We start from the raw sequence: 13,503 nt of genomic DNA, 5'->3' as shown, positions 1-13,503 counted from the left end.
CCGGAAATCACTAAAAACCCACCTGTTCAAGCAAGCCTACCCAAATGAACCAATCTAATCCTAGGATCCCTTCTACCGAACACATATTCAGAAGACAACGACAATGAGTCAGACTGCATCTCCCACCTAATTTCCCTATACTTTTCCCTTGTCCCATCCCCCTCCCGCCACCTCTACCCCTCATCCAATGCTCATCTACCCCTTGCTCATACCTCTCCTACTCCCTTCACCTTTCCCCATCTCTACCTACCTATCTCTTTTATTATTCTGCTATAATTAACCTATATTTTCTCTATCAATACTTTGTAATCCATATTATTATGTAAGCCGCATTGAACCTGCTTTGAGTGGGAAAGCGCTGGATAGAAATGTAATAATAATAATAATAGGACCCTTAATGGCTGGCGTTGATGTGCCCTCTATTTCTGTTTTTCACCATTTACACAAAGTATGATGTGTAAGACTCACCCAATAAGATGACCAAACTAGCACCGTTAACATTCTAAATGACGGCAGGTAAAGACCTGAACAGTCCATCCAGTCTGTCCAAGGTAAACTCATTTTACATGTTTCTTATTGTTCCTCGATGCGCCAAGGGGCCTGAAGTGCCCCTTTCGCTAAGACCCTTTGGGCATGCCCTGCGGCTGCACACCACAGTAGCAGCTGGACTTCATGGAGAGACGAGCAACACTGAGTAATGTCAGATGCTGTGGGAGAGCCAGCCAATCCAGGGGAAGGAGGGTAAGATGGAAATTCACTCCACAACATTCTATCACCAACAATCTCCTCCTCTCCTATTAAGCAGATACCTTTAACTGGTCTTAGTCAGTGGTAAGACTGAACAGGTCAAGGGAGTAATTTTATACCCCCCTTCAATCCGTTCAGAACTCTGCTGCACGTCTTATCTTCCGCCTCGACCGATATAATCATATCACCCCTCTCCTCAAGTCACTTCACTAGCTTCCGATCAGGTACCGCATACAGTTCAAGCTTCTCCTACTAACCTACAAATACACTCGATCTGCAGCCCCTCACTACCTCTCTACCCTCATCTCCCCTTACGCTCCTACCCGTAACCTCCGCTCACAGGACAAATCCCTCCTCTCAGTACCCTTCTCCACCACCACCAACTCCAGACTCCGCCCTTTCTGCCTCGCCTCACCCCCATGCTTGGAACAAACTCCCTGAGCCCATACGCCAGGCCCCCTCCCTGCCCATCTTCAAATCCTTGCTCAAAGCCCACCTCTTCAATGTCGCCTTCGACACCTAACCACTACACCTCTACTCAGGAAATCTAGACTGCCCCAACTTGACATTTCGTCCTTTAGATTGTAAGCTCCTTTGAGCAGGGACTGTCCTTTGTTAATTTGTACAGCGCTGTGTAACCCTAGTAGCGCTCTAGAAATGTTAAGTAGTAGTAGTATAATAGGGCATTTAAGTCAGTCAAGGCACGAAAGCACATGTATTTAGTTATTCATTAATTCCATCCTCCCGACAGTGCCCAGAACAGGTTACAGAGTTAGATTCACAATATATTTCCAGGCTGACAATTTCCATTTCAACTCATCAAACTGCTAGGTTAAAACAAGCAAGTTTTAAGCCTTCTGAAATCCCCCAAAAATCATTGATGGATCTGACAGAGGGAGGAACCTTGTTCCACAACCAGGACATCAAATAAGAGTAAGCTCGAGATGGAGACAAGTCTAAGTGAAAGGATCTGGCAGGAGGTTAGAAAAAACGCCTCTCACTCAGAGAACGCAATGATCGCTTAGGAGTAGAAATTGGCGGGCTTATCAGAAACGTATCTTGATGCCATGAAACACTTTATTTATTTTATTTATTTACTGTATTTGTATCCCACATTTTCCCACCTCTTTGCAGGCTCAGTGTGGCTTACATTATGCCGAAATGGTGGTATCCATTTCCGGAATGAGAAATACATATTATTATTAATTAACAATAAGTACAAAAAAGTATGAAGTACATTAGAAGTAAATGGATATATAATACATTTCATGAATTTGACATCGAGGATAATGTATAACATTCAGTAAAGAAAAAAGAAATTAAAGTAGTTAAATAGAAGAATTCACTGTTAACTTTAAACACCAACACCAGCTTTTTGAAAATGCAAAGAAGAAAGAATAGGTGAGATCTTGTAAACCTAAATTCTTCAAAGGTTGAACAGCTCCCCTTATGCCTGTTTTAGAAGGACAACCTGTGTCCCTATGTGCTTTTGATAAAATTGTCCCCTGAAAGCTCCCGCACAGTCCAACCCGCTCTGAGGATCTCCGAAGAGAAATATGGGGAAAGTAGGGGACAGGGGCATAGAGAGAAATTTTTGGAGACGGAAGAGTGAAGGGTGATGAGGACTCGGAGAAGAAGATGGAGAGAGGGCAGAGAGAGGCAAAGGAAGATAAGCTCAAACTAACTAAAAGAACTAAGGAAAGTAAACAGGAGATAAGAAGTAAAAGATCCTATGATACGCCAAATGCGGGTAGCATTGGGTTTCCTCAGTCTGAGGAACCAAGTATGACAGTGTATAATGCAGTGTTTCTCAAGTCCACAATGAATATGCATTAGCTTGATTTGCATACACTGCCTCCTCCATTATATGCATATCTTTCATGCATATCCATTGTGGATATCCTGAAAACCTGACTGGCAAGGGGTACTCCAGGACTGGACTTGGGAAGCACTGGTATAATGTCCCTGATATGGGTGGGACTGGGTTGATCTGGTTCACTCTGGTGGATCCTCTTCTACTTCTATCCCTCTGCCTGTCGGCGTACCTCAGGGTTCTGTTCTTGGTCCCCTCCTCTTTTCTATCTACACTTCTTCCCTTGGTTCATTAATCTCATCCCATGGCTTTTCCTACCATATCTATGCTGATGACTCCCAAATCTACCTTTCTACCCCTGATATCTCACCTTGCATCCAAACCAAAGTTTCAGCGTGCTTGTCTGACATTGCTGTCTGGATGTCTCAACGCCACCTGAAATTAAACATGACCAAAACCGAGCTTCTCATTTTTCCCCCCAAACCCACCTCCCCACTGCCCCCGTTTTCTATTTCTGTTGATGGCTCTCTCATTCTCCCTGTCTCCTCAGCTCGAAACCTTGGGGTCATCTTTGACTCTTCTCTCTCATTCTCTGCTCAAATCCAGCAGACCGCCAAGACCTGTCGTTTCTTTCTTTACAACATCCGTAAAATCCGCCCCTTTCTTTCCGAGCACACTACCAAAACCCTCATCCACACCCTTGTCACCTCTCATTTAGACTACTGCAATCTGCTTCTTGCTGGCCTCCCACTTAGTCACCTCTCCCCTCTCCAATCGGTTCAAAACTCTGCTGCCCGTCTCGTCTTCCGCCAGGGTCGCTTTACTCATACTACCCCTCTCCTCAAGTCGCTTCACTGGCTCCCTATCCGTTTTTGCATCCTGTTCAAACTTCTTCTACTAACCTATAAATGTACTCACTCTGCTGCTCCCCAGTATCTCTCCACACTCGTCCTTCCCTACACCCCTCCCCGTGCACTCCGCTCCATGGATAAATCCTTCTTATCTGTTTCCTTCTCCACTACTGCCAACTCCAGACTTTGCACCTTCTGTCTCGCTGCACCCTACGCCTGGAATAAACTTCCTGAGCCCCTATGTCTTGCCCCATCCTTGGCCACCTTTAAATCTAGACTGAAAGCCCACATTTTTAACATTGCTTTTGACTCGTAACCACTCGCCTCCACCTACCCTCCTCTCCTTCCTGTACATATTAATTGATTTGATTTGCTTACTTTATTTTTTGTCTATTAGATTGTAAGCTCTTTGAGCAGGGACTGTCTTTCTTCTATGTTTGTGCAGCGCTGCGTACGCCTTGTAGCGCTATAGAAATGCTAAATAGTAGTAGTAGTAATCTGAGGGTGCGAGTGATGGCAGGAGCTGTGCCTTGTGGTGGGTAAGATTGAGACACTTGGTCTGAAAACATGAGTGTGACAGTGAATGGCAGAACGGGTTGTCAGTAGGAGTAGGGTTATTTGTGATGAGAGCGTGAGTGTGACAGTATGCAGACCTGCCAAGTCTCTCGCTTCAAGCGGGAGACTCCCGCTTTTACGGGTCATTTCCCTCACTCCCAATGAGTGGCCTTCACTTCCAGCGACAGCAGGCCTTTCTAAAACATCAAATCCTGCTCCCGCTGGACATTTTAGGAAGGCATCTGCTGCTGCTGGAGTGAGAGGGTACCGCTGATGCCGTGCTGGGTGGGCGCTAAATCTCCTGCATACGAGGTCAGTCCCCTTGGCAGCTCTGAGTGAGTGATGTGCCTGGTGGTGGGTAGAACTGGGGTGCACAGTCTGAGGGGCGAGTGTGGCAGCATATGAATACCTGGTAGTGTGTATGGAATTCAAGTCTGCTTTACTGGTGCAACTGGACAGTGTCTTGTGTCTGAACATTACAGTTCCTATTTGCAGGTGAGAAGACAAGTGGTCTGATTGGGGTGTCTGAGCTTGTAATCTCCACCGCCTTGCAAGGCATCGTCTTCTGTCTCCTGGGTGCACAGCCGCTGCTGGTCGTGGGATTTTCCGGACCTCTACTCGTCTTTGAAGAAGCCTTTTACAGCGTAAGTGTCTGTCCTTCCTTCTTCTGATACTAAACCAAGAGGCTCCTTGATACTCACTTTATTGGGGGCGATATAAAAATTGGGATAGACCAAAGGTCCATCAAGCCCAGCATCCTGTGTCCAACAGTGGCCACTCCAGGTCACCAATACCTGGCAAGATCCCAGAAATAGTGGATTTTCCCCAAGTCCATTTTCATTATGGTCTATGGACTTTTCCATTAGGAAGCTGTCCAAACCTTTTTTTAAACTCCGCTAAACTAACCGCCTTTACCACATTCTCCAGCAACGAATTCCAGAATTTAATTACACATTGAGTGAAAAAAATTTTTTCTCTGATTCGTTTTAAATTTGTTACTTTGTAGCTTCATCGCATGCCCCCTAGTCCTAGTATTTTTGGAAAAGAGTAAACAAACGATTCACGTCTAGCCATTCCACTCCACTCATTATTTTATAGATCTCTATCATATCTCCCCTCAGCCGTCTCTTCTCCAAGCTGAAGAGCCCTAGCCGCTTTAGCCTTTCCTCATAGGGAAGTTGTCTCATCATCCGCTTTATCATTTTCATCGCCCTTCTCTGCACCTTTTCTAATTCCACTATATTTTTTGAGATGTGGCGACCAGAATTGAACACAATATTCAAGGTGTGGTCGCACCATGGAGCGATACAAAGGCATTAGAACATCCTCATTTTTGTTTTCCATTCCTTTCCTAATAATACCTAACATTCTATTTGCTTTCTTAGCTGCCGCAGCACACTGAGCAGAAGGTTTCAACGTATCAACGACGACACCTAGATCCCTTTTGAAGAGTTATGCTAGCCCTTGCTCTCAGTAAAATACAGGCTAATGGCTCATAATAAGAGCTAGGCTTCTTAAAATCAAAATCATCTCTGAAACAAAAGAGAGCTAGCCTGTAAAAATCAGAGATCACCTTTGACACAGTTATATTTCACTGTGGCAAGTGCTGAAATGAGCTAATTGAGAACTGGCAAGGGTGGGGGCAATCTACTCTATAAACAGTCCTGAGACTGGCACCTGCAAGACGTCATAAGCCAAGGTTGCTATGGTTATGTAGAGATAGTGCTGGGTCAGCTGCACCCCGGGTGAGAACATCCAGAGGGGGCTAGGGAAAGTTTGGGGAAAATGCAAAGTCATCTAATAAGATGCGCTCTGAGCATATCTTGTTTATACTTAGAGCTTGATAGTATGTGAAGTCATTCTGATCAACTGATAAGAACCAAGAGCCCTGGTGAGAAAGACTGGGGTCCATTGAAATGAATAGGGCCAAAATTGTATATAAGCAGCAGTTTGAGGAGTATTAGAGGAGACGAGAGGAGAAGAAGACCAGAGAAGGAAGACTCCAGTAGGCTAGAGAGAGAGGACGTACCATGATATGCGGTTCCATTATGTGAATGCTTGACTCAACTGTATTACCATTGGTAAGATTGTAATAAACTATCTTATTATATCTACTACATACTGGGTTCCTTTCTAATTACAAGGGTCCATACTGCCTGACGGTGTAAGCCTGTCATGAGCAGATTTAAGGTTGGGGTAATTAAGCATCTAGAGGGGATTTGCAGTTCTCTCTAGGATAGTACAGAGAGCCCATGGCTTCCGCTGCGCGAATGGGTGAGGCAGATCCTAATTATAAACACTTTCTTGGTCCGTGACTCCTAACATGGAACCTTGCATGATGCCTCCTTTTAGACGTCCTGATGCCCTGCCTTGAGAACTTACTTTATGGCATCTGTGCCCCAGATCCCTAACACAACCAGCATAACCCGGCGTCGCACCCCGAGTTACTTCAGCCATAGGCCTGGCGGAACTGCAGAGGCCTAAATGTGACAAGGGTGCATCATTTATTCTGTAAGCTGCGTGCATGAGAGGCAGCATGATCCATGTGAACGCCCCCTTCGATTTTATGCACTACGGTGCTTAGGTGTGAAAGCATGCACATCTCACGAAAGTGCCTGCATGCTGTATATTTACACATACAAGTGACGGGAAAATGCAGGTTGCGATCGTAGAATTGTCATTTAAGTGGCCAGTATTGGCTGCCACAAAAAGGTCAGCTATACAGCCAGTTTTGTGATTTTTAAACTGGGGCAGACAAAAACTTATAGAGGAGAGCAGCAAAATTCAGCATTTCAGCTTCACCTTGCAGAGAATTCAGGATCTCCCTTGTGGAAGCCACCACTGCAGGATGTCTCAATCAACATCTGGGCGCCTGGGCAATAAGGATCATAGGCACCCCCCCCCCCCCCGGGTCCCATATCTTTCTCTCTCCTCCCCCCCCCCCCCCCCCCCCCCCCCCACCAGATCCAACATCTTTCTTCCCCTCCCTCCCCTCCTGGATGAAACTTCTCTCCTTACTCTTTCTCCCTCCCCCAGGTGCACCATCTCTGCCCCCTCCCCCACAACTGGGTCCAATATCTCTCTCTTATAAGTACATAAGTACATAAGTAGTGCCATACTGGGAAAGACCAAAGGTCTATCTAGCCCAGCATCCTGTCACCGACAGTGGCCAATCCAGGTCAAGGGCACCTGGCACGCTCCCCAAACGTAAAAACATTCCAGACAAGTTATACCTAAAAATGCGGAATTTTTCCAAGTCCATTTAATAGCGGTCTATGGACTTGTCCTTTAGGAATCTATCTAACCCCTTTTTAAACTCCGTCAAGCTAACCGCCCGTACCACGTTCTCCGGCAACGAATTCCAGAGTCTAATTACACGTTGGGTGAAGAAAAATTTTCTCCGATTCGTTTTAAATTTACCACACTGTAGCTTCAACTCATGCCCTCTAGTCCTAGTATTTTTGGATAGCGTGAACAGCCGCTTCACATCCACCCGATCCATTCCACTCATTATTTTATACACTTCTATCATATCTCCCCTCAGCCGTCTCTTCTCCAAGCTGAAAAGCCCTAGCCTTCTCAGCCTCTCTTCATAGGAAAGTCGTCCCATCCCCACTATCATTTTCGTCGCCCTTCGCTGTACCTTTTCCAATTCTACTATATCTTTTTTGAGATACGGAGACCAGTACTGAACACAATACTCCAGGTGCGGTCGCACCATGGAGCGATACAACGGCATTATAACATCCGCACACCTGGACTCCATACCCTTCCTAATAACACCCAACATTCTATTCGCTTTCCTAGCTGCAGCAGCACACTGAGCAGAAGGTTTCAGCGTATCATCGACGACGACACCCAGATCCCTTTCTTGATCCGTAACTCCTAACGCGGAACCTTGCAAGACGTAGCTATAATTCGGGTTCCTCTTACCTCTTCTCTCTCCTCTGTCCCCAGTTTCAACTCCGCCTCCCTCCCTCGCCTTCATTTACCTCAAGTTTCTTTCTCCATACAGGGCCCTGGCATAGGCTGTCTGCCACTGACCAGGGTACTACTAATTGCAGAAGCAGGAAGTTACATCAGAAAAGGGTGGGCGCAGCAGACAGAAGGTTCTGGTTCTGGCTTATGCTGGGATCCTGTATGGAGAAAGAAAGGAACTTTTGAGTAAAACGCAGGCTGGGGGGAGACAGAGACAGGGAAATGTCGGAGTGGGGGTGAGAGAGAGGAGACATGCCAAACCTGAGGATGGAGATGAGAGACATGTCAGTCATGGGGGGAGAAGGTAGTGGGAATCCCAGCTGCTCTGTGCCCTCGGGCAGTGCCTCATTATCCGAATGGTCAGTTTGCCCCTGTCTGAGAGAGAGAAGTTACTAGCAATAGTAGGCCTCCCTTCCACAGCAATTTTGTAAATATTTTCCGTTGCATCTCTTATCTACCTCTTCTGCCCATGATGGAGGTCTGTATATCACGCAGATATAAGTATGAGATGTTCCATTCCTTCTTCTCAGTTCACCTCCTCACCTCATAAATCCTGGAGCTAGGGTTGGAGTGAGCTAGTTTTAAATATTAGTAAAGTAGATTGATCTTAATTGTATTCTGTCTTGAATGGTAACGTAGAAGTAGGTCCTTCCACAGCAATTTTGTAAATATTTTCCGTTGCATCTCTTATCTACCTCTTCTGCCCATGACGGAGGTCTATATATCACGCAGATATTAGTATGAGATGTTCCATTCCCTCTTCCCAGTTCACCTCCTCACCTCGTAAATCTTGGAGCTAGGGTTGGAGTGAGTTAGTTTTAAATATTAGTAAAGTAGATTTATCTTAATTGTATTCTGTCTTGAACTGTAACGTAGAAGTAGGTTACAAATGCCATCTTTGAAATTATTTTTTTTTCTATTTACCTCCAACTCCTCCTCCGTTTTTCCTTAATCCTAAATTGTTAGTAAGGATATCCGCCCTCTACTTTATGAAAGGTATACTGAGGTAGGACACAAAAATGGAGTTCAGCGACTAGGCAACAGTGAAGAATGCACAAGCAGGCACAGATTGGCGCAGGTCCCTTGAAAAAGCAGTAGCGAAACCGGCGCCTGTCGGGATCAGCCATACTTTCAGTTAAGTGTGACCATCATTGATATGTGCATACCTAGTCGCTGAACTCCATGTTTGTGTCCTACCTCAGTATACCTTTCATAAAGTAAAGGGCAGATATCCTTACTAACAATTTAGGATTAAGGAAAAACGGAATAAGAAACAAAAAATGAAGAAAGATTATTATAAAAATGATCAAAAATGTTAACACAGATGCATAAGTAGTCAAGGAGGGGTTTTTTTGGTCAGTGATGATATGTTTGAAGCTGCTAATAAGCAGCATATCCTGGTGACTATTGAGACCATTTCCCCCATTTCAACAAAACACATCGAGGGGCATAATCGAAAGGGACGCCCAAGTTTTGCTGAGGACGTCCTCGCAAAATGTCCCAGTGGAGGGGCGGGGAAACCCGTATTATTGAAACAATGGACGTCCATCTTTCGCTTCGATAATACGGTCAGGGACGCCCAAATCTTGACATTTAGGTCGTCCTTAGAGATGGCCATCCCTAGACTTGGTTGTTTCTGATTTTCGGTGATAATGGAAACCAAGGACGCCCATCTCAGAAACGACCAAATGCAAGCCCTTTGGTCATGGGAGGAGCCAGCATTCGTAGTGCACTGGTCCCCCTGGCATGCCAGGACACCAACCGGGTACCCATCTATCCTCCCTTCAATCCGTTCAGAACTCTGCTGCGCGTCTTATCTTCCGCCTAGACCGATATGCTCATATCACCCCTCTCCTCAAGTCACTTCACTGGCTTCAGATCAGGTACCGCATACAGTTCAAGCTTCTCCTACTAACCTACAAATGCACTCAATCTGCAGCCCCTCACTACCTCTCTACCCTCATCTCCCCTTACGCTCCTACCCGTAACCTCCGCTCACAGGACAAATCCCCCCTCTCAGTACCCTTCTCCACCACCGCCAACTCCAGACTCCGCCCTTTCTGCCTCGCCTCACCCTATGCTTGGAATAAACTCCCTGAGCCCATACACCAAGCCCCCTCCCTACCCATCTTCAAATCCTTGCTCAAAGCCCACCTCTTCAATGTCGCTTTCGGCACCTAACCATTGTACCTCTATCCAGGAAATCTAGACTGCCTCAATCTTGATTGACTGCACTTTTTGTCCTTTAGATTGTAAGCTCCTTTGAGCAGGGACTGTCCTTCTTTGTTAATTGTACAGCGCTTCACAACCCTAGTAGCGCTTTAGAAATGTTAAATAGTAGTAGTAGTAGTAGTACCCTACGTAGCACTGCAGTGGACTTCATAAATTGCTCCCAGGTACATAGCTCCCTTACTTTGTGTACTGAGCCCTCCAACCCCCCCCCCCATAAAAAACCCACTACCCCAACTGTACACCACTACCATAGCCCTTAGGGGTGAAGGGGGGCACCTAGATGTGGGTACAGTGGGTTTGTGGTGGGTTTTGCAGGGCTCACATTTACCACCACAAATGTAACAGGTAGGGGGGGATGGGCCTGGGTCCGCCTGCCGTAAGTGCACTGCACCCACAAAACTGCTCCAGAGACCTGAATACTGTTGCGATGGACCTGAGTATGACATTTGAGGCTGGCATAGAGGCTGGCACAAAATATTTTTGAAGTTGTTTTTTGAGGGTGGGAGGGGGTTAGTGACCATTGGGGGAGTAAGGGGAGGTGATCCCCAATTCCCTCTGGTCAGTTCAGGCACCTTTTTGTGCCTTGGTCGTAAGAAAAACTGGACCAGGTAAAGTCGTCCAAATGCTCGTCAGGGACACCCTTTTTTTTCCATTATGGGTCGAGGACGCCCATGTGTTAGGCACGCCCAAGTCCCGCCTTCCCTACGCCTCCTACACGCCCCCATGAACTTTGGTCATCCCCGCGACGGAAAGCAGTTGGGAACGCCCAAAATCGGCTTTCGATTTTGCCGATTTGGGTGACCCTGTGAGAAGGACACCCATCTTCCGATTTGTGTCGAAAGATGGGCATCCTTCTCTTTCGAAAATGAGCTTGATTGTATACTTATGTGAACACAGTGTCTACTTTTTGAGTTTTCATTAAGCAGTGAGTAGACAAATTAAGCCATCGTATATTCTTTAAGAGCACCATTTGAGAGAAGAGGGATGGATATGCTGAGCAGCATGTGAATAGAGAAGATGGATGCTATTGGGTGTCAGGATCAAGAAAGAGGGCCACTGAACTGAGAGAGAGGTCCTGAAGTTCATCACCCACGGAGGATAGTACTAGGTACCTCCTGCAGCCTCCCCTCTCCTGATCGAAATAGTGTGCCTATATTTTCTCCTCCCCCCACCCTGCCCAAAGTGATGAGCTGAGTACATCTTGAGAGCCTTGTCTCCCCTGATGGGAGAACCTGTATTCACCTCATCTTACCTCCTCCCCTCTCTCCTTAGCAGTTTTGCTGGGCACCTCCTGCAGCTTCTGTTCTCTTAACAGAGGGTGTGGAGATTCATTAAACTTCTCCTCCGCCTCTTCCAATTTGCACCTCCAACAGGATGGAGTACCTAGTAGGAAGGGTATGGAGACTCATTAAACTTCTCCTCTTCCTCTTTCAATTCTGCACCTCCAACAGGATGGAATACCTAGTGGGAAGGGTATGGAGACTCATTAAACTTATCTTCTTCCTCTTCCAGTTCTGCACCTCTAACGGGATGGAGTACCTGGTGGGAAGGGTGTGGATCGGCTTCTGGCTCATTGTTATTGTCACAGTTATGGTTGCTTTTGAGGGCAGCTTCCTGGTCCGGTTTGTGTCCAGATTTACACAGGAGATCTTTGCCTTCCTCATTTCCCTCATCTTCATCTACGAGACATTTTATAAACTTGTGAAGGTAAGAACAACAAGAATCGATCCTGTATATAACTGAAAGCTGAGACATATCACCAGAAGTAACTGAGGTGCTTCAGTAGAATTCTGTTAGAGAGTTACCGGTACTGGAGTATAATTGGGTGTTGCAGGACAGGAATGTGTGTGTATGGGACCTCTGTACAATAGAAGTGGGTGCCTTTACAGGGATGTGTGTGGGATCTTGGTGGTAGAGTAGCAGGGAGTGCTGTACGGCAGGAGTGGGGGCATTAGCAGAGTTGTTTGGAGGAGGGCAAGAGCGAGGAGCACTGAGAGACCTTTGCGTGGTATGTCAGTACAGAGGTAGCAGCTATGGACCAGGAACTTCATTTCCATGCTATGATTGACAGATATTTCAGGAGCATCCTTTGAATAACTGCCTTACACCTAACACTACAAATGAAAATGAAAACACTACATTCACCTCTTCAAATGACACCGAGGTGACTCAGAAGTTGGCGGAAAAGATCACCAGGCAGCCGAACACTGCGCTGCTGTCCTTGGTGCTGATGGCAGGAACCTTTTTCATTGCTTTTTTCCTGAGAAAATTCAAGAACAGTCGCTTCTTCCCAGGACGGGTATGTGATCACCCCCTTTTCTGCCCGTTATATTTACCCCTCTTGACTGAGCTGTGTATATCTGGTATATGTGACCTCCTCCTTTCTAGCCCTTGTATTTCTCCCTCTCTCTTGGCATCCTTGGGATTCCCATGCTTGGGGGCTGTTTTTTGGCTTGACTCCCCCCACAGGCACAACATCCACTGGATTCTTTATATGGCAAGCTGCTAAGATGGTCACGCAGCTTAATTGGCTAACGAGCCATTAATGAGCAATAAATGGATGTTAATGACCAATTATTGATGTTAATTGGAGGAGTAGCCTAGTGGTTAGTGCAGCAGACTTTGATCCTGGGGAACTGGATTCGATTCCCACTGCAGCTCCTTGTGACTGTGGGCAAGTCACTTAACCCTCCATTGCCCCAGGTACAAAATAAGTACCTGTATATATGTAAACCGCTTTGAATGTTGTTGTAAAATACCACAGAAAAGCGGTATATCAAGTCCCATTTCCCATTCCCTATTGAGATTTGTGTACGCATCTGGCTGCATGCTATTCTATAGTGCCAGGTACTCAAACCCCAGAGTGGAGTGGAAGAGTGGCCTGGTGGTTAGAGCGTCTTATGATCTTGGGCAAGTCGCTTAACCCTCCATTGCCTCAGGTACAAACAGATTGTGAGCCCTCCAGGGACGGGGAGATACCCAGTGTACCTGAATGTAACTCACTCTGAGCTACTACTGAAAAAAGGTGTGAGCAAAATCCAAATAAATAGCGCACAGCTCAGAAGAAGACATGGCCATGGGAGGGGCATTCCAAAAAGTTTCATGTTACTGAATAATGGGTCGAGGCCAGCATTTACACCAGGTTTCAGCAGGTGAAAGTCTGGCATCCAAAGTTAGGGCACAGAAATTGGCGCTAAGCACAATTTCTATAAAGAATTGCGCTTAGTACCGATCTTTCTTTTCTGGCGTCCATGTTTCAGTGCTGTCCCAAGTAGGGAAGGGACATGGGTGGGACACCCAGGTGGGACACCAAAAGCTGAGTACATA

At 46.2% G+C, this 13,503-nt stretch overlaps 1 protein-coding gene across 6 annotated transcripts in view; it reads left to right on the top strand.

The window, feature by feature from the left end:
- The window catches only part of SLC4A2 (solute carrier family 4 member 2), a 199,077-nt gene that overhangs the window by 164,285 nt on the left and 21,289 nt on the right, over positions 1–13,503 (top strand). For all 6 annotated transcript variants that reach the window (XM_030191911.1, XM_030191921.1, XM_030191916.1 and 3 more), the window contains 3 exons: positions 4,462–4,610; positions 11,689–11,883; positions 12,248–12,475. In XM_030191911.1, the coding sequence (XP_030047771.1) occupies positions 4,462–4,610; positions 11,689–11,883; positions 12,248–12,475 (572 nt within the window). The remainder of the gene's footprint in view (positions 1–4,461; positions 4,611–11,688; positions 11,884–12,247; positions 12,476–13,503) is intronic.

This window comes from Microcaecilia unicolor, chromosome 1 (genome assembly GCF_901765095.1).
Source record: "Microcaecilia unicolor chromosome 1, aMicUni1.1, whole genome shotgun sequence".
NCBI lineage: Eukaryota > Metazoa > Chordata > Amphibia > Gymnophiona > Siphonopidae > Microcaecilia > Microcaecilia unicolor.
Note: the sequence above shows the minus strand (reverse complement) of the source record. Positions and strands in the feature narration are given on the sequence as shown.